General features: G+C 41.0%; 3 protein-coding genes across 5 annotated transcripts in view; 2 read left to right on the top strand and 1 right to left on the bottom strand.

The window, feature by feature from the left end:
* The first annotated feature begins 524 nt into the window (after positions 1–524).
* Positions 525–11431, top strand: casd1 (CAS1 domain containing 1). Its single transcript, XM_044172779.1, has 18 exons — positions 525–991; positions 2084–2180; positions 2487–2607; positions 3433–3477; positions 3575–3637; positions 3774–3818; positions 3933–4056; positions 4499–4713; positions 4867–5286; positions 5703–5792; positions 5901–6020; positions 6125–6281; positions 6471–6550; positions 6983–7084; positions 7241–7381; positions 7829–7906; positions 8331–8423; positions 8758–11431. The coding sequence occupies exons 1-18, from the start codon at positions 754–756 to the stop codon at positions 9025–9027; spliced, it is 2499 nt and encodes an 832-aa protein (XP_044028714.1). The 5' UTR covers positions 525–753; the 3' UTR covers positions 9028–11431.
* Positions 11432–11533: 102 nt separating this feature from the next.
* Positions 11534–22218, bottom strand: sgce (sarcoglycan, epsilon). 3 transcript variants are annotated; one of them, XM_044172781.1, is made up of 12 exons: positions 21974–22218; positions 17434–17556; positions 16984–17141; positions 16393–16465; positions 15406–15604; positions 14639–14801; positions 14223–14437; positions 13749–13775; positions 13099–13287; positions 12646–12689; positions 12109–12146; positions 11534–11937 (listed from the first exon to the last, which is right to left on the bottom strand). In XM_044172781.1, the coding sequence occupies exons 1-12, from the start codon at positions 22020–22022 to the stop codon at positions 11887–11889; spliced, it is 1329 nt and encodes a 442-aa protein (XP_044028716.1). In that variant the 5' UTR covers positions 22023–22218; the 3' UTR covers positions 11534–11886. The 3 variants fall into 3 exon arrangements, with proteins under 3 accessions (XP_044028716.1, XP_044028717.1, XP_044028718.1); XM_044172782.1 differs by lacking the exon at positions 13749–13775 and having other exon boundaries at positions 21974–22214; XM_044172783.1 differs by lacking the exon at positions 12109–12146 and having other exon boundaries at positions 21974–22212.
* Positions 20121–23653, top strand: part of ppp1r9a (protein phosphatase 1, regulatory subunit 9A) — a 52581-nt gene continuing 49048 nt past the window's right edge. The window contains exon 1 of the mRNA XM_044172775.1: positions 20121–20460. The gene's annotated coding sequence lies outside the window, so the exon portion shown is untranslated. The remainder of the gene's footprint in view (positions 20461–23653) is intronic.

Below are 23653 nucleotides of genomic sequence, written 5' to 3' on the forward strand. Positions count from 1 at the left end.
CCGATTTATTACAGCTCCTGCTGATGGTGAGCAGGTACCCTACAGACTCGTAACTTACTTACTCATATCTTTAAAATAAGAAAGAACACTTGCATGGGTGTACATCGAAAATAATGGTTGTGGGAAAAGGAGGCACATAGTAAACATTTATCTGAAAGGTTACAGAGAAACAAAGTGCAAGCAACTCAGTGGATGGAAGTGGACAAAATTCAACCAGTAGGAACTGCATCTACCGTACTGTATATTGACACAACTAAAATACATATGCACATTTCCCTGGTAAAGGTCTCCCTCTAACAAGGGCCAATTCATTTAAAATAACAAACAATTAATTAGTCTGAAAACTACTAAAATTTACAAAACATTTAAGCTTGAATGGCTAGTCACTCCTAAGAATCACCTTTTTGAACGACCAGTAAAACTACATTCCTTCTTCATACCGGCTCACTGAAGACATGTCTTTTGTTTATCAACACCATGACAGTTAAGTATGCACACACACGGAATATCCTGTGGCGATGATTGTTCCTACAATCCCCAATTATCCACACACAGTGCTTTCAATGAGAACGCCCTCACTCAAGGTTGAAGTTTTGTTTTCAAACATTTGCTAGAAGACACTGAATTTTACTGTACTGCCTTAAAATTATCCTAAACTGTAGTGTGGTCTGCACGAATAATTTGGTGGACTAATTTAGACACGAGACACTTATTTTTAGTTATTTTGATCTGCACCTCCTTTGACGAGCGGTGATGGAGAAGGAGGCGGTGTCGCAGGGAACTGAATGGGCAGATGGTGCACCGGGAGAAGCGCCGCCGCTAAACTGCACAGCTGCTTGTTGTCATGGAGGAGCGAAGATGGCGGTTCTGGCCTATAGCCTGGGCAAACGCGAAATAAATCAACATTTTACCATTAAAAATGCCAAACTGATATCGCTAGTAGCCGTTATTTTACTCCTCGTGTTTCACACAGCTTCGCGGTATTATGGAGGTAAGTGGTCTCCCTTTTATTAAAGTTACTGTTGATGCAGCCAGTGAAACACTTGACACCAGCTATTACTAACGTTAGCTAGCTAGCTGTTTGTTGTGAGTACGTTTCTTTGCGGATCCGTACAGTGCCGGTATCTAGTGTTGCTTTTAAAAGGTGAGACATATAGGTTGCAAGAGTTAGACAATGCAGATAGATGAGTGCATACATAGACTAAATTCACTAACGGTAACTTAGCTATATGAACTTAAATCGGCTTTGTCTGGCTAGCCTAGCTGAATAAAGCTAACACTGCATTTAGCTGTGTTTACATGCGCCTGTCAGGACACGTTTGATTACTGCTGGGGAAGTCGTGTGTAGGTTGATGTAGCTAACAGTTAACAGATGCCAATGCCATTTCAATCGCCAGAACTAACTATTCAGTTACCTGAACAGATATATGCTATACTATCAATAAATCTTGTCAGAAATGTGGTGTAGTAACACTAACAACAAACTCTAGTTTTAGTGGTTTTGAACAGTATAATAGCAGCCTGCTTCCCGTCTTGGGTCTTTCATAAGTTGGCATTGGCTTGTCGGGGAAAGATTAGTTAGCTGCATTGATGATGACGCACAATGGACATTAAATTTTCAGGTACAACTGGTTGGATCTCGCCTCCCAACTGGGTTGCTTGGAGTGTACTTTGTTCATGAAAGCTTATACGAACCAGAGACCTCTGTGTACACACTGAGAGCAGCTGCTTTGGCTGGCGATGACACTAAATGCCCCCTTCTCTCGCTAGTCCACCGACCCTTCATATTCGCCTGTTTCTATGGGTTGATTCAGTTGCAGATGGCTCCATTCATTTTGCACACAAATGGATAGCCAAGCGATTTAGCGATTGAGCTAAATTGCTGATGGCTTCATTTTGTACTATGGCCCCTAGTAGAGCCCTGTATTGTATACTAGCCTTTTGACAGCACTGAATGAAAAGCCAGGGTACTATTGAGACAGCAGGTTTCAATCATAGTCACAGAGAAAGTATGAGTGAATGTCAGAGCAGTGTTTTGTTTTTGTTTGGTCTTACTGGTAGATTCTCTGTGTCTTGCCTCCAGGTGGAGACTCATGTGAATGGCTGCTGTCCAGAGGACATTACTTGGGGGAGAACGTATGGCAGCCGTATGGCTGCATGATGCACAAATACAAAAGCATGTAAGTCACACTAACAGTGCAAGGTTACTATATGTACATTATGTGTGAGACAAATATTCAAGTGTGTAGCAGTGATAGATGAGGGGTGTGTGTGTGTGTGTGCGTGCGCGCGCCCGTGTCTGTCTGTCAGGGTGGATGGGTAATTTGTAAACCAAATAACCAGTTGAGAAGATACTATCACATGGACTGAATATGTGTAATAAGATCTGCTTTTGATTAGGTTATACAATATAATGAACCACCCAGCACACAAATGATTGCTATCTGGAGGATTTCAGATTCCTCATCGTCATTTTTGTCTTACAGTGAAGCCAAAACCTGCCTTGCTAAAAAGCGGGTGGCCTTTGTTGGTGATTCACGAATCAGGCAGCTATTTTACTCCTTCATCAAAATTATTGACCCAGAGCGACGAGAAGATGGAAACAAGGTAATTATGAGAAACAGCACCATGTAAACCCAGGGTTTTTCTTTGGAAATTGTTCAGCAGAGGTAGCAAGAGTTGTGGGACATTATCAGACAGTTCTCTGCTCTCCACTCGTGTCTATAAACTAAACGTATCCAATAAAAATGAGTGGACCTCACTATATTCCAACTGATCCATTCAAGATGCCAACCAAAGACATGTTTGGAAGAGCAGACAGAGAGGTATAGCTTCATGTGTCACTCACACCAGCTTTGGAGGCAGGGCTGCTTGTGTCTTCTGTCAGAAGTCTTTTCCTCACACACTTTCCCAGTTGATTATGACCGACTGGGAAAAACATCTTGCTCCTTGGCATTGCAATACTCCACTTGTTTACCAGAATGACCAGAATCACTCACTCCCATTTACATAGCTGAATCTGAAAATATTCCTTTTGTAATCAGTCTACTGCTACTTGCTGCACTAAAGCCTGACACTTTAGCCTCAGTTTATGACCTTTATGTGAGAAATAGCCCCACTGATCTTTTTTTCCACTAAGTGTCTATATAGATTTGATTTCATTAAAGTGTGTAAATATCCTGAGGCCGTCAGCCTCTGTAATAAACACCTGCAGGAAACCCTGAAATAGGTGGCATTGAGATAATGTACTTACATACAATATCAAGTGGTTTGCACAAAAATTCATCAGCAAAAAATGCAGCATTGAATGCATTTGAATGCATGGCAATTATGCAGCAGTCGTAACTATTCTTGGTCTGATCTCAAGCAGGGAACAAGAGGTGCACTATCTGCCTAACAGGCTTTCTCTCTGTCCCCATGTAATGTCTGAAGCACGAGGACATTTCCTTTGAAGATGAGAGTTCCTCTGTTAATGTGGTAAGCTATTTCTGGATGTGTTTTTATCTCCTGTTCTCAATCTGTAAAAACATACTCTGGTAGAAGTTAAACATGTCTATGTCCTCTTTGTGTGTAGGACTTCCTGTGGTATCCAGAGGCAAATAATTCAATGAAGGAGCGATTGATATCATGGACACACGTGAGTATAGATGTTAAGTTCTGTTATTAACAAGCGGGTGGTGTTCTTTAATCGAGGAAGTGTATATACTTGAAATTGTCACATGGTTTGGACATGGATTTACTTTTCTAATTGCAACTTCTCTAATGTGTTGCAGGAAGCTTCAGCAAAGCCAGATGTTGTCATCCTTGGAGCTGCCACAGTAAGCTGTATAAATGAGTGCTTAGCAATGTTTGCACATTTCACAATAGGCAAAAACAAGGTGGTGACTGAGTTATGTTGATCGTGATCTCATCCATTAATCCATTTACCACAGTGGTCCATCAAGTTGCACAGTGGCAGCAGCGAGACCCTGCAGCAGTACAAAGTCAACCTGACAGCCATTGTTATGCACCTGGAGAAGCTGGCTGACAATGGAGAGGTCTACTGGGTCCTGCAAGGTAAGCTCAGCTTTGAGCGTATGATGTCATCTCAGTCGGGTTAGTAAAGTATTACTGCCTGTCCCCTTCACCACAGGGATTCATCTCTCATGTGATTACTCCACTCATGTCAAATGGGATTTAAGTCATTTTACATCATCAACCACAAATGAATTTGATGTATGTTTTGATTGCTCATGATTAGCTACAGTATAATATATTTCCAAATTTTTTTTCTTTGTGATCGCTAAACTTTGATGCATGTTTTTCAGCAAACAAAACAGTCAAATAAAAACAATTAAAAATGTAGATGGTTGGGTTGTTTGGGTTTTTTAGGTGCTACAGTGTCATCACTAAATCCCAATTTCCCAAGTAATATTTTTGACTAAAACATTGACATGATTGGTAATTTCACACATGTGATGCACACTCTGCAAAACACCATCACACCTCTGTCCTCTAGACCCAGTAAACGAGGAGGTGTTGAGTGAGAACAGGAAAATGATCACTAACCGACAGCTGGAGCTGTACAACGAAGCAGCGGTGGACGTGCTCAACAGCTCCAAGCGTAACAGCAGGTCCCGGGTCAAGCTGTTGGCAGCGTCCCGCCAGGCTGCACTGGAAACTATCACCCAGTCAGACGACGGCTTGCACCTTCCTGAGAGCACCAGGAATGTGGTAGGATTTCTGTTAATTTAAGATCATTTATTGCCAATTAGATTGTTGTATTTAATGGTTTAGGTTCAGCTATTGTGGCAACACAGTGCACAGCATTTTTGCTTTGAATATTATTCACATCTTGTTCACCACCCTGTGTAATCCTTCTGTCAGGGAGCCATGGTCCTCATGAACTCTGTGTGCAACAAGCTACTGAGGCCCATTGACGGCTCCTGCTGCCAGATGTTACCAGCCCCAAACCTCCTCCAGAAACTGTCAGCATGTTTCTTCCTGGGCTCGGCCCTGGTCCTCCTGATCCTCCACGTCCTTGGCAAGAACCATCACCGCCGACCTGTGCCCCCAGATGTGGAGAGCCTAGAGGAGAAGAAGCCAGCGATTGCAGCTGTCGCCCTGGGTCCAAAGGCGCCCTTTCAGGCCCTCTGCAGGATGGGCATCATCATGGGCTATTTTTACCTTTGTGACAGAGCAGATGTTTTCATGAAAGAGCAGAAGTTCTACACACACTCCTCGTTCTTCATCCCTCTCATCTATATATTTGTCTTGGGAGTGTTCTACAGTGAGAACAGCAAGGAGGTGAGATGGTGCTGGTCATTTTGGGGAAACATACTTACAGCTTTAAACAACATAGTCTAACGTAAAAGTAAGTCCAGGACATTCTAACTTGGTTTTAAAAAAGAAACGTTTTTCAGAAATTTTGCATTTGTGTCTGTGTACCAGACACACTCTTGGATCTCTTCAAGTGTGTATGTAGTTTGAAATGATAGTTTCTCTAAAAGCTCTGAGTTCATCAAACTTTTAACTGTGTGCAAAAAACATAAGAAAGGCATCTGTGAGTTTTTAATTAAGTTGGAGACATACAGTAGAAAATTCCCCAAAAATTGTATTAACCTTGCTGTTGGTAATGATGTACTAAATTTAATTAAGTTTGTGAATTGATATTTGGTGTACAATTCAGTATGTTCTTTCTCTCCCCCCCCCCTTTCAAAAAGACCAAATTACTCAACCGAGAGCAAACAGATGAGTGGAAAGGTTGGATGCAGTTGGTTATCCTCATCTATCACATATCTGGTGCCAGCGCTGTGAGTCCTAAATACACCTTCTGCACATCCATTTGGGAGTTACCTGCTTTGAGGCAGTGTATACTGATAATTGATTTAATGGCATAAATGCTTTTTTCTGTCTTTCAGTTCATTCCAGTGTACATGCATGTGCGGGTGCTGGTGGCAGCGTACCTTTTTCAGACTGGCTATGGACACTTTTCCTTTTTCTGGCTCAAAGGAGACTTTGGACTGTACAGAGTGTGCCAGGTGAGTGTACAGTCAGTTATACTTTAACCAGGTTATTATCAGTGTGATGCTATTATTGATTGATCTGTGTATGCTTCTATATTTTCATATTCATTCCACTCCAGGTTCTTTTCCGTCTCAACTTCCTAGTCTTGGTGCTGTGTGTGGTAATGGACAGAGCCTACCAGTTCTATTACTTTGTCCCATTGGTCACCTTCTGGTTTGTCATCATCTACGCCACGCTGGCCATGTGGCCTCAGATCCTTCAGAAGAAGGCCAACAGTAGGTGTCAGAACAGTAGCTGTTTAAAAAACAGTTACTTTATTTGTTTCACTCACTTGAGTCACACCCGTAGAAAAAGTCTGCTTAATAATATATTACATAATAAATGTGATACCTGTCATAAATGTCAGCAGCAGAGTTGCGTTTAGAAAAAGAAATTTGCTAATGGCTGTCTTATTTTCTCAACAGATAGTGGCATGTGGCACCTTGGGGTCTTGGCGAAGTTACTGTGCCTCCTGCTGTTTATCTGCGTCTTTGCCTTTTCACAGGTGTGTGAATTCCAAACATTTTAATCCCACCAGTCACAATTGTAACCTTACTTTAGTTTTCAGTTTGAACTTTAAATTGAAAATTAAATTGAATTATACTACAGGTTTCATATTGATTTCATGAGAGAGGTGTAAATGGCCACGTCAATAGTTATGTCTTTACACAGTGTACAATTTTAAAGAAAATGTAACATGCTTTCAAATACAAGAATGCTGTATTCTATTACATTTGTTTTTTAGCCCATATGAAGCAAAATGGTTGCATTCAAATAGTGAATGTGTAGTCAATTTAATTAAAACAACACAATTTGTCAGTCTCTATTTTGAGAACTACTACACTACGCTATCATAGTTTTTACTCAAATTCATGGTTTGGTTCTTGTTTTGAAGCCCTGCTTATGTAATGTTCACGTTTTGGCGTTGTGACTGCAGGGTTTCTTTGAGAGTATCTTCTCTGTGTGGCCCTTCTCCAAGCTCTTTGAGCTGAACGGAAGCATCCACGAGTGGTGGTTCAGATGGAAGTTGGACCGATTTGTAAGTCAGATGTGTTTCGCTCCAGTTGCACCCCCACTTTAGTCTTTGCATTAACACATTCTTTGAAATGTAATACGTGCCAGAGTACATCAGAAGCTTGGGTCCAAATGGGACTAAACTGAAAAATAGAATTAATGTGGTAATGTTCTTTTACAGGCAGTGATACACGGCATGTTATTTGCCTTCATCAATCTGGTGCTTCAGAAGCGCCAGGTGCTGTCAGAGGGCAAAGGAGAGGCTCTCTTCTCTGCCAAGATTTCCAATCTGCTCCTCTTCCTCTCCGTCGTCTCCTTCATAGTAAGATTCTTCACACTTGGGTTTCTCAGACATGTTTGGCTCAATACTGGGGTTTAGACTCAATTTCACTTTTTATTTTAGATTGCTGTCATCTACTCATATCATCATTTTAGCTATATCCTATTAATTCCTTTTTTATTTTCAAATGTGAAAATCATTTCTGCAGGTCCTTTTCTTTCCAAAGCTTATTTTAGTTAATGAGCAAAATGCATACTTGCATTGCAGCAGCTTAGGAGAGAGTAGTTACACAGGGCAGGGTGGATACTTACTGCGCCTACATGCCACACCTGGTAGCTTCCTTGGCAATTGCAATCTTCTGCTTTTAATGCTCTTGTGTATCTCAAGAAAGTTGTCTGTATTGTGTAACGAAACTTAGTCAACCACCTCTTTGTTGCAGCTGAAGATTCAAACCTGTTTTCTGCCTTCTCCTTTTCCCCATTATTCTAGACTTACTCAGTATGGGCCAGCAGCTGCAAAACCAAAACAGAGTGCAACGAGATGCATCCTTACATCTCTGTGGTTCAGGTACAATTTTATCTGTCTTCTGTCTCTGTTTACTACTTTTCCTTTCATCTCGTTCTCTTGTGGTTTTACAGCAAACATGTCTTCTCCAAGTCAGCTTGGGATAACTATTGATCCTACTACTTTGACTTTGTTAATATAAGTATGAAAACTGTTTTAAACAGTTTCCCCACTGGGAAACAGTTTGAAGTAGTGCAATAGAGAAGGCACAGTAATTAACAACATAGTTAAGCTTTGTTCCTCTAAACTGGCCAGGATTGCAAATTTTTCACCTCTCATTTGACTTAGTGACTTTTCATCACTCTAACTTGAGTGGTTTCGACTCCTTGACTTCAGCCTGCAACTTCAAATTATAGGAATCTCATAATGCACCCAGTGTGACTTCATGCTTTGACACTGAAATGTCTTCAATCGGTCTTGTCCACAGATTTTGGCATTCATTCTCATCAGGAACATTCCTGGCTACGCCCGCTCTATATATAGCTCATTCTTTGCATGGTTCGGAAAGATCTCCTTGGAGGTAAGACATGGCATGGCAGTAGAGTTACAATAATATAATAAAAAGTGTATTTATATAGCCCTTAATAAAAATATACGATTACAAAGTGCTTTGCAAAGGGTACCATAAAACAATAAGAGAAATGAGTAATCAGTAAAACCTAAGATGGGGTAACAGTAATAAAATGTGGAAACAACACTAATAAAATACCAGGAATAAGAATATGACCACAAATAATGATCAAAAAGCAACTCATTGTTCATGTTCTGTAGCTCCCTGGAGGCCACCAAGTTAAAAGGGAATTAGCACACATTACATTACACACTATTGAACCTGCTTTGTTTGTCTCCCCCAGCTGTTCATATGCCAGTACCACATCTGGCTGGCGGCAGACACCAAGGGAATTTTGGTCTTGATCCCAGGAAACCCTTCACTTAACATCATGGTCAGCACCTTCATCTTTGTTTGTGTGGCTCATGAGATTTCCCTCATCACCAATGACCTGGCCCAGGTGGTCATCCCCAAAGACAGCGTGGCCCTGCTGAAGAGACTGGGGGCCGTGGGGCTCTTCAGTCTGGTTGTATTGCTACTGGCCAGGGGCAGCCAGCCCACACCCGGAGCCTGATTGACACCTCTTGATGGGGGGCAGAGCAGACTCAACAAGCCCCTGCTGAGTTTGAAGTGAGGTACAGATCCAAGCCAGGAGCAGGCCTGGTGTTTTAGCCTACTGTTGGCCACAGGAGACATCCTCAGTTGTGTTGAGTTACAACACAGGGATGCATGGGAGAACAGTGTCTCTCTGCTGGCCATGTTTTAGCAGAGTCTGTACTTTTTGACTGATGTGAAAGTCGTACACTGATAAAAAGAAAAATGCCCAAAAAAGCGTTTGCTCCGTTCAGGGCAAAGTGCAAATTGCAAGATAGAGAAGAAAAAAAGAACATAACGCTCAAAACATTTACATTATCTGGATTCAGCAGAAGAGTGGAGAAGAAATTTGGAGATGTGGAATCTTATTATTTTAATCTAAAAGAGGTCCTCTTATGTCAAGACCTCTTGCTTGCTGTGAATTTTTGCAGCTTTCCTTCTATTTAGCCAAACATACTAATAAGAGGTTTATTTTGTCACATACAGTACTTCCTGTCATTACTTCACTCTGGAAGGGATCACTAGGCACACACTCCGTCCACATGGCAGTAGCAGTTGAAGGTGTTTTCACTCAGGTGGATCCATAACCTTCATATTCAGATATCTAAAGAAATGTTCAATTGTGCTGCATTTTATTATCAACATTACTTTGTACAGTATTTCTGGTTACTTTTAAAATAGTGTTAGATATCTAAATATGCAAAATATGGACCAACAACTGACATGGGTGATCAAAAAAACTGAAAAAACTGTCTGTCTGTTGACTAAAGTAAACATTTGGAGTGCAATTGTTAAAATGTTGGATTACCCCTTGACATATTTTTTGCTAATGTTTTTGTGAGTAATTTTAGAAATGTTTGCCTTGTGCTGAAAGGTACCGTGGTCACTTGCTGTAGCTCTGAAATTCTATGTAAAATGTACAGTATTTAATGATTTAAATTAAGCTTATATTTTATACAGTTTTGGGGGGGTTTATTGGCTGTTTTATTTTGTACTTTGCCTCATGACTGCTATTGGTGAAGGAAATATTACATAGTTGTGTACCCATCCCAGCATCTCATAGATGATTACCTGCCTCAGAGACACGTTGCAGAGGTTGAGCCTTTACAGTCTGACGTCTGTCCTATTAGCTCACTTCCTAGTCTGTGCATATTTGTATGATAGAGTTGAAGTGCAAGACTTTATTTTATACAGCAGTGCTTCAGCAGTGTTTTTGGTACTTGATCCTTCCATTACCGTTAAAAACATGCCTCATAGCTCTGGTGGAAAATGCACTGGCTTGCAAATATTATTATTGTACAATAGGACTAACAGCTAAATGTACATCCTCCCTTTGCTGTCACAGCCAGTGAACTTTCTGATTAGTGAGTGAGTGAATAAGTGATTTCATAGACTGAATGCCTTTGAACATACAGCTTTTCTCAGTGGCTTATACATACAGTACATCTTCAGATGTACTTAGCCTGTGATCATAATCTTCTGTCTGTTAGGCACTTTGCATCAGGGCCACATCTGACTGAGCTGAGAAGACATATTACTGTTGCTTAAAGGAAATTATTGTATATTTTGTCAGTTGACAAGTGGGCGATATGTCTTTGCCTTTATATCCTCATAGACATTTAAGAGAGATTAGCACTTTTATTTATTTTAAGACCTACATGGGTTCTTTTTCATCTTTGCTGTGAAATACAATGTTTAACATGGTACCAGTGCAAATACTTTCCGTACTTTAGCACATTTTTATTGGGTAAATCAAATGTTTTGTCAAGGTCATTTGGCAGATACAAAAAAGTATAATATTGTAAGATCCGAGCTGTATTGCATATGAATTTTGAGTTGCCTATTTCATCTACCATGGAGTGGTAAAAGATTGCAGTGTCAATCGTTTTCTAAACATTTATGTAGCTTCTCTTTAAAAGAAAAATATGGGTCCACAAAGAAAATACATTTTTTCTTTACAGAGGAGAAGCCTTTAAAGCTGTAATTGTTCCAGTCATTTATTTGATGATGTGCAGTTCGTGTTGTGTTTTCAAACTGAATAAGAGCCAAGTTCATTTCTAATTTCTATAACCAGTCATGACCTCATTCTATAGATGAGAATGGCATTTCCATGTTGCAATTTCCATTGATGTGTGAAGTTTACTACGATACGTTTTTTCATCAATTACTGATCAACAGCTATAAATTTGGTAATTGTTTCAGGCCTTAATAGATCTTTTTGGTCGTGTAAAAGCAACAACTATTTATACACCTGTGCAGGGCCTCTTTGAAATATGTTACATGTACATTTTTTCGTGATGTCTTAAAAATGTGAGATGTATCAATATTATTTATAAAAGCCTTTATTCTGTTGTACATTGTTAATAATACCTTCATAAAATGTGCTGTTTTGGCTTCTTTTTTGGACAAACACACCTTTCATGTCATTCAGACATTACTAGCATCTTGTTTATTATTGGTACAAAGGTATTTAAAGTAAAAACAAATTATTTTGAAAGAATTTATTATCATGTCACACATTACCTATAATTAATAACACATGACAACTAAATCATGTCCATGTAAAACTCCCTTTTCCTCTAAGAGGTCCATTGTGCAAAGCAAGTAGAAATACAAACACTGTAGTTTTAACATTTACACAAATATTAAAAAATATTCTATTGTATTTTTTTATCAGTTAAGCTCTTTTGTTTTCTTTCACACTCTCACTCTTCAAACTGTAAGTGCATATGGACGATAAATCTTTGTAAAGACACTTCTGGGGCATGCATATTGGTACAAATGTTAGAAAAAACAATATAGATATGGAATCAAAGTCAGCTCAGACACTGGTGTCTGATCACAAATTCAGTGCTTCGGCCACCTTTCTCTCCTCAGGAATACCATTTACCTAGAATAAATACAAAAAAGAATATAAAAATTAATTTCCAAGTACTCACATTGATACATTTTGATATGCTGTTAGTCCTTTTCTGCAGAAAAGATGAGCTGAAATAACTAAAAAAAAAAACATCTCACAAATTATCTCTACATTAACTCATAAACAGACTGCAGCACCTACCTCCAGCCTTCGAAATGTTGACATGACATAATTATCTCCTTTGTTAGCAGTGAACAGAGAGAGCAGCAGGTTAGTGCTGGAACTGTCATGCAGCTGAACACCATGCACACAAGAGGGTGCTCACAGAATTGCAGTGGTTGAGACACCACTAGACAAGAAGTAAAGCTCTCAAGCCTGATTTGTTGCTTAGCATAGCAAAATGATTTGCTCTCCATAATCTGTGTCCAATTGAATAAAGTCTGGATGCTTGTATTTTTACAGTGATGCAGGCGGGAGAAAGTCTAATGACAGACTGAGGTTGTGAGCAACACAGCAAAATAACAGTCATCTTATACAATGTAGACAGATTTAAGAACACCCACCACAATAACTAGTGAAAGCTTAAATGTTGCTCTGACATCTACTCCTGTGACTAAAGCCTGTAGAAGCTTCTTTATTTGTTATTTATTAATTAAAAGAATTAGTCGCATCATATAATACACATGCAGATGGATTAAGGCAGATTGCTAGACTACAATGGTTGAAGGAAATACTAACCTGATGGCCGTTGCTGTGGTATCGTAATCTGGTTTTGCAGATTCCTGAAATTATAAACAATGATATTATGGTAAACAGACATTACTAGAGCCTTTAGTATCATGTGAAAGTATATTGTGCTTATACTAGCAAATCTTTTTTTTAAGCCCATTAGGAAAAATCACGCGACAGTTTGAACCTCGTGAGCTGCAGTCGTATTTTCCAAAGACCTGACTTGCTTGTTGCAGCTTTAGCTGTAAACATGGCATGGTTAGAACCAATGAAAACAAGATTAAACGATAATGCTATTGTTTCGATTCATATTTTCCCGTAATGACTCCTATGAGTCCTACATCTGCATGCCCGCTAATGAGCACGGGTGCATATGTGCATTTCATGTGCGCACAAATGAGCGTGTGAATGTCTGTTTAGTCATTCACATGCTGTGTTACCGCATGTAATCTTTCAACTCACGTCTGTGTCTGCATGAGGGGCATGCTGGTGGTCTCATAGTTGTCGGGATGGATGGGCGGCACCACCTCGCCGCTGACCGGGTTGAAGACGGGCAGTGTGGAGAGGGGCCAGGAGATCTCCCGGTTCTTAGACATGCTCCGCAGCTCCTTGCTGGACTTCTGGATGGAGCTGTGGTGAACCAGCTGGATGCTGGAGAGGGGAGAGGCAGTGACGTTAACATGTATGAGCTTGCGTTGTTGTCATGGTTGGTGGGGTTAATTTGTCTCATCGCGTGTGCAATGCTTTATTTACTGAAACACATTTCAAATATTTGAATATGCAATTGGTGAGCTCTGCACTCAATTCATGCATGCACAACAGAAATATAACAACCACCCTCACCTATCGCTGTGGCTTCGTCTGACTTATAGTGCAAGATATGTTCTTAGTCTTCAAGATTCATTTACTGCTACAGCATTAATTACCTAAATCTGGTCATTGAATTTTTGAGCAGCCCAGTGGATGAATAGATGTCAACACACAGATGAGCGTATGAATGGTTATGAGAAAGCCGTCAATGACAACATAGATGACAAAACTGCAAACCAAAGGGAGGGGGGGCAAAAATAGACCCAAAATAAAGAAAAACACAGGAGAGGTAAAACACTTACTCTGGTGTTTGCATGTTTCTTTTTTCCCTAGAAACAAAACAAAATGGATGAATTAAATACTAATATTAATAGTTAAACAGACATCTACACACAAGTGAATGGACTGTTGGGTAAAGACAGAGTGGAAATGGTGATGGGACGGGAAACATTGAGTGAACGAGGGGGCACGTCTCTCCCAGCCTGTAAATGATGGAGAATGATGAAAGGATTTATCGTGGATGAATGGTTATTGATGCTATGCTTCAAAACATCAAGATGTACATGAAAAAATTAACAAAAAACTGTGAGAGATATTCATGGGGAACTCAATAAAAATGGAGCAACTGGATGGTAATGATAAGCTGCAATTCCAATCCAGATTATTGCTCTTGTCTAAATATCCTGCACTATCCACCAGTTTCTGTGCTTTCCTCAAATGTTTGTTGGGGTGTTGGTTCAATAGTTGCATAAAAATATAAGACCAAGCACACTTACACCCCTTCCCGTCTGCAGCACATAGTGTAGCCGAGGATGAAGAAGAGGACTAGTGCCACAGCGGAGGGAACAGCCAGTGTGATAAGGAAGTCTGAAAAGTAGTCCCGGCCCTTCAGAGACTCAGAGGGGGGCTTGTAATCCCCAAATTCAGGCAGGATCCCGGTGCCTGGCTCAGGACGGGTAATGTATACCGGGACTACTTTGTTAATGTCGACCTAAAGAAATAAGTAGGAGTTAATTCAGCATTTGTGAACGACACAGTAGGTTGCGTTAACTGAAAAAGGCGTGTCAAAAACAGTCCACAAAACATTACTTTTGTAGCACAAGCAAGAGTAGTGTACTTGTTCCACTCTTGCCTCGGCATTAAAGAACCTGTAATTTTCAATTCAGGGAAATCTGTACAAGACAATCCTCACCAGAGAAATCTTACACCAATCAATGTGAAACTGAGCTCTGAACTTCTTGTCACAGCTGATGACAGGCTCCATCTCCTGACTGCAGCGCAGCTGGTTATGTGGGCTTTCCACCTCCCGCAGGCACGACGAGAAGGGAACATCAGCACCAACCATCACATACACTCTAGAGAGAGGAGGAGACAGTGAAATACAAAGCATGAAAGGAGAGAAGATGGAGCCCCATTCGCATGTTTATGCTGAGGCTTGTTATTTCTCCTCCACTGAGTGTTCTCCTAGATGCTTCCTTCGTCTTCCAAAACGTCAGCATGAATCTTTGATGCACAACTTACGGCAGTTCATGTGGGCTATTTCCCTTTAAACTAGACCAACTGACTGTCTGTCAGCGCTGACAACCACGTGTACTCATCTAATTCACAGCGAGCTGTGGATCCCTAAGGCCCCAATTAAATAAAATGTCAGCATGTGAGTGGGCTGAAAATATAAGCAATTTGTTCGATTGAGAGAAGTGAAGAGGTCACTCATGGAGAGAAATTGTAAGACTCTTAAATCTCATGCTTATTGCGTATGACTTATTATTATACCTAAATCATGCACTTAGTTTGGTTTTTAAAATACAACATCAATGCAAAGTGCTAGAAAATGAGCTTGAAACAAAAAAGAAAACCTGATTTAGCTGTAACTGAATCATCTTTCGTTCAGTATGAAAAGCACTCCTAGTATTTGCAACTGTTGCGATACAAGTCTGGCCAAACCTTCAAAATGCTCACCCTTCCTTGAGATTGTTGATTGGCAGGGGCACACGGCCGCCACGGTCCAGTGCCGAGGTGATGTTGATGGCGTTGAGGCGTTCAGGCTGCCATACGTTTTTCACTGCTCCCAGGAAGTCCCCCAGCACCTCGCTGGCCAGCATCTCCTCCACATTCATGTTTTTGATGTAAAACTCTGCCTGGTAGGGCAGAGGGAACTCTGTGCATAGGGATGAAGAAGAGAAAGATAGAGGAGAATGGGAAACAGGTGACTGACAGTAGGATGAGGGAGAAAGAAGATAGGAGGGCAGCTACAGTGGTGTTTTGCTGACTAAGACGTCATTAATACTTTATTACTGCTGCATAGTTGACACTGATTTCGCCAGTCTGTCCAGCAGACGCTGGTGTGTCTGCTCCGCTCTGTTATGACTTAGCCTCCTTCTGGGGCCAGATGGCAGATGACATCACAGCATAGGGAGAATGATGTCATGTTAGTGCTGCGAACATCTGCTGAGCGTTCAACCAACTCAATTCACATTGTACTGCATGTACTGTGACAGGTCAACAAGCAACTGTGCAAACATACAGATGCACAGATGTGAGGTGGAGTCACAAAAATGGAAAGGAAAGGCTGCTTTATATAGATATACTGTGAAAATTCATAACCATGACATATTGGTCCAATACAGGACTGTGTGTTTACAGAAACCACAACATATCATACTGATTTATGATGGCCAACCTGTGATACTTGATACTTCATGAAAGTGCCTATAACAATTAAGACATCTATTAGTTTATCTAAAGACTGTTTTCAAGATATTCTCACCACAAGGTCATCGGTAGAGAGAGTTTGATAATTGTCTATAATTGTACATATGCATGGATAGATCAATATAATATGCTGTTTTTCTTTAGAAATTACTGAATGTGCCCTAAGGATTTAATCAGGGAAGCTGCACAGTCTGATCTCTGTTTGCTCTAAGTGCTCATGCTGGCACCTCTTACCTTCTGTGCCCATGATGTTTATGACCAAGTTGTGCCGTGCCGTCTCGAAAGTACGTCTGTTATAGGCAGTAATCTGCAACACAAAGGGGTGAAAGTTTAAGCCCAGATAAGTGCAGCGTATATGGAGCAACCCTCTGGACAAGGCTGAGCTAGATACACTACACAGGCTCAGTACCCAACTGAGACACTGTATAGAGGCACATGTGAGCCGCTGGGAACGTTAAGCCTTTTGGGAAAAGAATTTCTACAGTGGCTTATGGGGGACAAAGAAAGCATAAAAAACATAATGGAATTTGTCTGAAGACTCAGAGCGTAACATTGCACTATGCTACAACTAAATGCATACAAATCAGCTGAGTAAAATTAATTCAAATGTATTACTACTCTATTACCTGTATGTGGCCCTTGGCAAAGACTACAAAGTATGTGATACTGTCTTCCATTTAAATGACTGAAAATGTCTGATTCTTTTAATTTAATGCTTTCCTTTTTTCAACACTTTTAGCAGAATTCCTTTTCCTTCCTTGACACATTAAACAGAAGCACAAATGCCTTCATCTTCCTTCTCTTCAAGGAAGAGGAACCACCTACCTCTATGACGGTGGGCTTGCCAACATGCTCTGCAGTGGGGGAGCCATAGAGCACTCCGTCGCTGTGCGGAGTCCTCTGGATGTAGCGCAGCCAGCCTGGCCTGTCGGGGTAGCCCATCAGGTTGGTATTGAAAGTGATCGGGTCATTGCTGGCATCACCTGTAGGCAGAGCTGTTTAATGAGGGGTGGCCCAATGATCTGTTATTGGTCAGAACCCATTCAGTAATGCACATTTAGACCCATTAGCTGAACTGTGAATGTGTTGCCAACAGCAGCTACACATTTTCTACTAGTGAAATATGATAAATGGAAAATGCACTACTGCATTTATACAATGACTGCGCCAACAACGACCTGTACAAATGTTTTAGTGATTTAGATAATCAAATATTTTTAACACTATTAATCACTACAACAAAGTGCAGAAAATGGGAGCACAATAGTGTTATACCTGATTTTGGGTAGGGGGGAAACTCTCCTTTGAAGTACTCTCTCTCCAGAACATGGACGAACAGCACTCCTGCAGATGGGTAGACGTTACGGTCTGCATGCGATCTCGACAAGATGGTGACCACTGAAACACAGTTTTCAAACAAAAAGGAAATTGGTTCCTGAAAGCAGAACATTTTGTATTTTATTCATCATTAATGACCTGCCAGTAGCACTAATTAGAAAAGAAGATGTTAATAGAGGTGAAAACAAATAAAGAAAACGTTTGGGTTACAAGTACTTGCTAACCTACTTCACCCTTCATATACTGCTTACAATGATAGATTTGTCTACTTTTCTTGCCTGGCTTCTGCATTCTCATAAAGGTAAGTGCCTTCGTTTCACACAAGGATGCAGTGCAGAAACAGCCAAGCGTGAAGGCGAAAACTGCCGGAAAGACTTTGATTTTGTATATAGGAAGAGCGAGCTGCTAAACCACAACAATGAATTTCAGGGGCAAGGAGCCAAGGTACTGTGAATAAAAGCAGCAGTAATGAGAGTCATTCAGACAGTACAGAGTTGTTTTCATGCCCTCCTCCCACTCTGTCTCCATTATGCTCTCTGTTTAGCCCCACTCCATGTCAAACACAAACATTTAGCCTTTATTTGTGAAGGGCATTGCTGGGAAAATGGCAGCCGCTTAACAAAAGTTTACGCAATGTAAGACTGGAGGTGATTTGCCCAGCTTTCCCCTTCTCTTGCTCACTTGTCTTCTTTCAACCTCTCAGCATTTTGCGCAGGATTTTTCTCTTCTCACTTTTTTTCCCCTTCTCTCTCCCTCAGTGGGTGGGCACTCAATTTTTAATCACCATGGGAGACTGAGTGTACAAGGAAGAAGAGGAGGAGGAAGGGGAAGAGAAAGAGCAAGATAGGGAGGGAGGGAAAACTGGAGATCTGTGCTATGAAGTGCAAGAGAAATAGAGTTTGAACCGTTGTCACCTGCAGACACATAAATCCAGACACATTAAGCAGCTACAAGAAGGCACGGGAAAGCTGTGTGTGTGCCTTCCCGCTAGCAAAATGTTGCCGATTTTCACCATTGTTTATCTCTTGCTTCATCCTCCCATAGGCATCAAAGCAACATGTTCTACATCACTGTCATCAGCATCATAACATGGAGTGGGTCTGTACGACTGTACTGAAAGCCCTCTCCTTGAACAGAAGCTGATTTCCAAGGAGAGTCTCCACTGAAGAGAGTAATAGAGCAGGATTTACATTTTAATCCGTGTCCACGAAAGAGGAAGTCAGCATGTGATCTTTGGTTGTTAAGCGTTATCTATTACCAGGGTGCACAAAGGGGTTATAGAAGATTAGGTGACACAGTAAGCTGCAGATTATTAAGGAAGTCCACATCTACAAGGCCAAATTGCCTAACTGCAGTCTAAGTGTACTGATGAGCTGCTGGAAGTGTAAAGTTGTAAAATGGTCCCATATGTATGTTAAACTGGGCTACATCTGTGGCCCCAAACAGACGCTGAACTGGCCATATGTCCGATGTCCCCAAGGTCTCCATCACAGCTAGATACAATCAATAGCATTTAGCAGCCACTAAATGTGGTGTTACTTATAGAAACCCGAGGTTATTTCCAACACATCTCTTTCCAAGGGCAGATTGAGGGATAGCTCTTCTTGCTGCTACTACTGCACCCATGACATTAGAATCTAGGTTATTCTGAGACCAAGAATAAAACCTCATTCAGTTTGAGCACACCAGTGGCGCCCTCTGTGATGACTTGAGTCGATCTGCAAATCCCACTCTGAATGCACACACTCAGATTCTATTACCCGACCCGTTGGGCCTCATCAATTCTTCACCACACAAAGGACCACAGTCTCACACCCCCGGTCAAGGTCAAGCACTGGCTATTCTGTTCTGCTCAGAGACCAAATGGATGTGGTGTAAACATTTGTGACATGTCCACAGATGAGACAGGCAGGACATACAAGCGAGCCCAGATGGTCTGGTCTCACCTAATGGGCTGAGGAATAGGAAATGACCTATGGGATTTGAAATGTGTTTTAGCCTATCAACATTAAAGCTTTGATTCAACAACAAACATTTAGGCCTAACACACACTCCTGGCAGCTTTATGTTAGCCAGTCTAGCTTACAGGTTCCTACTGGACTGTGTTTCACCCTCACCTTTGAATGCAGTCACTTCCATTAAGAGAGCAGGCAGGGTAAGTAAAGATCACTGACTAAGCTACACGGAGGCTCTGCTAATAGCATCAGATCTGCTTATTTGTGGCAGGCTGACTTTCTGCCAGGCCTTCTCGAGATGATGGACTGCAGCACTCCTGCTGTACATAATACATCACCAATTAAAGGTTAATACTAAACTGTCCACTGAAGACTAACCTGTCGGCTTCTGCTGCAGGACAAGTGTAGAGACAGACAAGTGCATGCTAATACACACAACAAGCTACACTTTCCTGGTAATTGGGCTGACATACATAAGTATTCTCTATACATTGCACGTAATCATAATAAAGTGACACACATGCCCATAAATGCCATAGCAGATGACTAACAGGCCTTGGGGGTGTTAGAAATGGCTAACCAGATTTTATGCTTCTCTGGGCTGACCTTGGACAGGCTGAAGTCTCAGGAGTGATGGCTTAGTTAGAAATGCCATTGGCAACGTAGAGTGAATAAACCACCCTTGTCCCTTTAATGGCCCTAGCTACCTGAGGCAGAGACAAGGGAGGCATGTCCTTTAGTTCTGTTGAATCAGCTTCGTATGTGCATGTCGTCCGGGTCAGGAGGACTGCATGTGCTTCTTTGGTGTTAAGCGGGGAAGCACAGACAACAAGGATTGCTACTGTTTGGACAGATGCTTTGGTATTCTGCCTGTGATGCGTTTGAGCCTCGTTGTTCTAAACACAGACCTGGAAGTGAAAGTAGTTGGTGTCACAACAAGCAGAAGGCAATGGCTAAGGACAAGAGTGGACATGATACAGCCAGTTCAATCTTCTAGCGCTCTATAAAGGTAAGTAAATCAGTGATTTGTCTAAAACAATGGTTGAGAAGTTCTGTGTCATTCACAGTGTTGAATCAGTGAAGTAAAGTACCAGTATCATGTTGAACAGGAGAAATAGACCTTTGTCTCATAGTTAATGATTTAGGAGAAATTCCACTTCTAGCAAAGACAAAATTTAAATTCAGTAAACTGCTGTTACAGCAAAAGTAAGTGGGCCAAGTCTGTGGGACAACAGACAACTGAAAACAATAATGGCAGTATTAATGGGGAACCAGTTGAGCGTGTCACTGTGTTATGACAGGGGGGAGGGGACACATGAAGTGCACCACTGCACACACCCACTCACCATCTCTGTACAGGGCTGTTCTCCGCTTCAAGCCTATGGATCGCTTCATATGGACATTTCTCTCATGTAAAGCGGTGTCTTTGGCATCAAAGGCATGCACAATGTAAACTATTGGATCAATGAATAAAAGCATGAATGGAACAAGTATGTCTTTTAAGGGTGTTCTGAACTATACACTTGGTTTGTTGCCAGTTTATTAGGTAGACAAAGCTAAAACGACTACAACAGCCGTGCAATAAATTATTCCTTCATGACGGTTATAATATTGACTTTTTTCTATTTTAGAGATGCAGATTCAAGTTTATTCAAGCTCAGATTCACTAGTTTTCTGACATTTTATAGACTAAACGAATAACGAAAATAATGACAGATTAACTGATAATGAAAGTAATTGTTAGTTGCACCCCTAGATAAAAGCATGAACAAATGTTTAAGATTCTTGCTAAGGCACGAGTCCTTTAATTCTTGCTGTATTTTTAAGGTGATAGCAGGCTTATTTTGTAATTGTTTTAACATAAACTGAACATTACAGCCTTCGTGAAGGTATGATTTACTGTAGGGTTGTTATATTAGTTATTATCATTAGTTTTAGCTATGTGTATCTAATAAGCTGGCAACTGAGAGTATATACTGTACCAGTGATGAGCAGCTGTAACAAATAGGATGCTGTCACTGTGCATAGGCTACTTCACATAATGTAGCAGTGTATTAATATTATCTCATCTATTCCCCACATGTAATTAAGGATAACTTGAGCTGCTAAACTAGCATTAGTTACTTAATTAGGCATTCATAACACAACTGGTCTACATATAAACACAGGCCTGCGCCAGGGGAGATAGGCCAGTTTCCCAAAGGTAATTAAAGCTGTATGAGTGACAAGAAACATAATTAGCAAGACAACGTATACCGTTATTATCTTCCTTGGTGGAGATGTAACGTTAAGGTGCTGTACAAAACACAATTTTTACGTTGAATGTTTAAGCACTCCACCCGTATAACGGGTCTGTCTATTATTGGCCATTTTTCCATGTTTCCTCCTCAGCCTCTTAGGAAAAAATGAGCAGATCAGCTAAACAGCAGCAGGCTAACTAGCTTGCTAACTAGCATGGATACCGCATCAAAGACAAACGCGTAGAAAATGCCCTCATATTTCCGAGTTAAATAGATACGTACCCGTACCAAGCCATACCGCGACAGCTGCAGCGGACATGGTGCTCATCATCCTCGTAAATCTTACATGAAAAAGGATGTTTTATCTAATCGCCACTGGGTTTGACAGCCATAATAATAAGCATCCTGCTGCATTCCTTCCTCCGCCTCCTTCCTTTACTGGAAACAGCACGACTTCTCATTGGCTGAACATCTGGATGGAAAAAGATGGCTGATGTCTCGTAAAAAACAAAAGTGCAAAAACACGATGTGAATCAGAATAGGAGCGCCACGCCTTCAGCAAATGTTTCTGTGGGAATTATAATTCCGCCTGTATATCAAATACAAGGAGTGGCTGCTGCATGACTGCTTTATTGATGACCTGTCTCCCTGTGATCTAGGACGGCTGTGGATGTCATTTCTTTATGTAATTCACTATGTCATTCTGTTAAAACATCTTAACTTATCTTGGCTTAATTCCACTGCTTATTATTGGCTTCTTTGATTCAGCAGCTTGATGATTTTTTTGATAATGGCTCCAAAATTTGGATCAGGAAAACAGACACCCTTCTTGCATAAACACACACCATCACCTCACCAGGGCTTGACCTCCTAAGCTCAGCTGTAAGAGGCTGCAGGCATGTTTGAGAAGTCTGCTCCAATCTTTCCAGACCCCCTGCAGAGACAGTCCTAGCAGACAGATGGTCATGTTTTGGCCTCTTCGCTCTAAGGCAGGCCTGCTAAAGGGCTGTGGGACCCTTAATTGCCCCCTTGATGTCAGCCACCAATAAGAGAGCACTTTGATCCCACAGAAAAGGATCCTAATACTGGCTAACATGATGACAGTGGTCACTGCATGGTTCTTGTTTGATAAATTCATGTTTGAATCTTGATTCATGGCTTCTTCTGTGATAAACAAGATGCATCCTCTGTGCTCTGCAGTGCGAGGCTGTTCCGTTCTCTCACCCTCCCTTTTATCCCCTTAAGATTATTTTTAGGTTGCCTAGCAACATCTTCACATAGCCAGTGTTTGGCCTTGGTATGACTATATCACAACAATCATTATAGGCCAATGCATGCGTTACGATGCATACATTTCTGTCTTGGCAAGAGGCTAAGATAGCGGCCAAAATGTGTCTGATGTCTGATGTGACAAATGTGTACTGTTCTGGATTAATTTCAGTCCAATTCTTTTTCTGTGTAGTCTGCAGTAAGTTTCAATTTACACTGTAATTGTCCTGAATTAGCTTGTTTTGACCAATGAGGCAAGATGCAACATTCCCATTTTCCTCAGCAGTGAGGGCTGTTGCTAAATGTATGTAAGGGACATACTGTAGCTCATGTGGCTCTGTTTCTTTCTAGTACAGCAGATACAATATAATAGACGTTATGGCAAAGACACACTTTCATGTAATATTTCACTCTCTAAATTCAAGATGCTGGTACTGAAAAATTTGAAGGGTTATAAGTAAAAATAGAACAACAGCTGCCTACCGTATAAAAAAGAACGCATATGTAAACCGCCTCTGCTTTAAGTGAGTTCAGCATGGACTGAAATGGATACATAACAAGGTAAATTGCATATTTTGGCAGATTATATGACTCCACATATTTATAAATGAGATTTACATTATGGGATTTGAGAAGGTGACAAATAAAATCAAGTCCTAAATATCTCATTCAGATTTATGCAGCATGTGCATG

Source organism: Siniperca chuatsi, linkage group LG17 (genome assembly GCF_020085105.1).
Source record: "Siniperca chuatsi isolate FFG_IHB_CAS linkage group LG17, ASM2008510v1, whole genome shotgun sequence".
In the NCBI taxonomy this organism is placed as follows: domain Eukaryota; kingdom Metazoa; phylum Chordata; class Actinopteri; order Centrarchiformes; family Sinipercidae; genus Siniperca; species Siniperca chuatsi.

What these genes read in the sequence shown, in the direction of transcription:
- casd1 (XM_044172779.1), top strand. Translation starts at nt 754, where the DNA reads ATGGAGAAGGAGGCGGTGTCGCAGGGAACTGAATGGGCAGATGGTGCA. An exon ending in AGCTTCGCGGTATTATGGAG is followed by an intron (nt 992 to 2,083) that starts GTAAGTGGTCTC and finishes TCTTGCCTCCAG; the next exon opens with GTGGAGACTCATGTGAATGG. An exon ending in ACATATCTGGTGCCAGCGCT is followed by an intron (nt 5,793 to 5,900) that starts GTGAGTCCTAAA and finishes TCTGTCTTTCAG; the next exon opens with TTCATTCCAGTGTACATGCA.
- sgce (XM_044172781.1), bottom strand. Translation starts at nt 22,022, where the DNA reads ATGATGAGCACCATGTCCGCTGCAGCTGTCGCGGTATGGCTTGGTACG. An exon ending in TCCCCCCTACCCAAAATCAG is followed by an intron (nt 17,142 to 17,433) that starts GTATAACACTAT and finishes CTCTGCCTACAG; the next exon opens with GTGATGCCAGCAATGACCCG. An exon ending in ATCAACAATCTCAAGGAAGG is followed by an intron (nt 14,802 to 15,405) that starts GTGAGCATTTTG and finishes TCCTCTCTCTAG; the next exon opens with AGTGTATGTGATGGTTGGTG.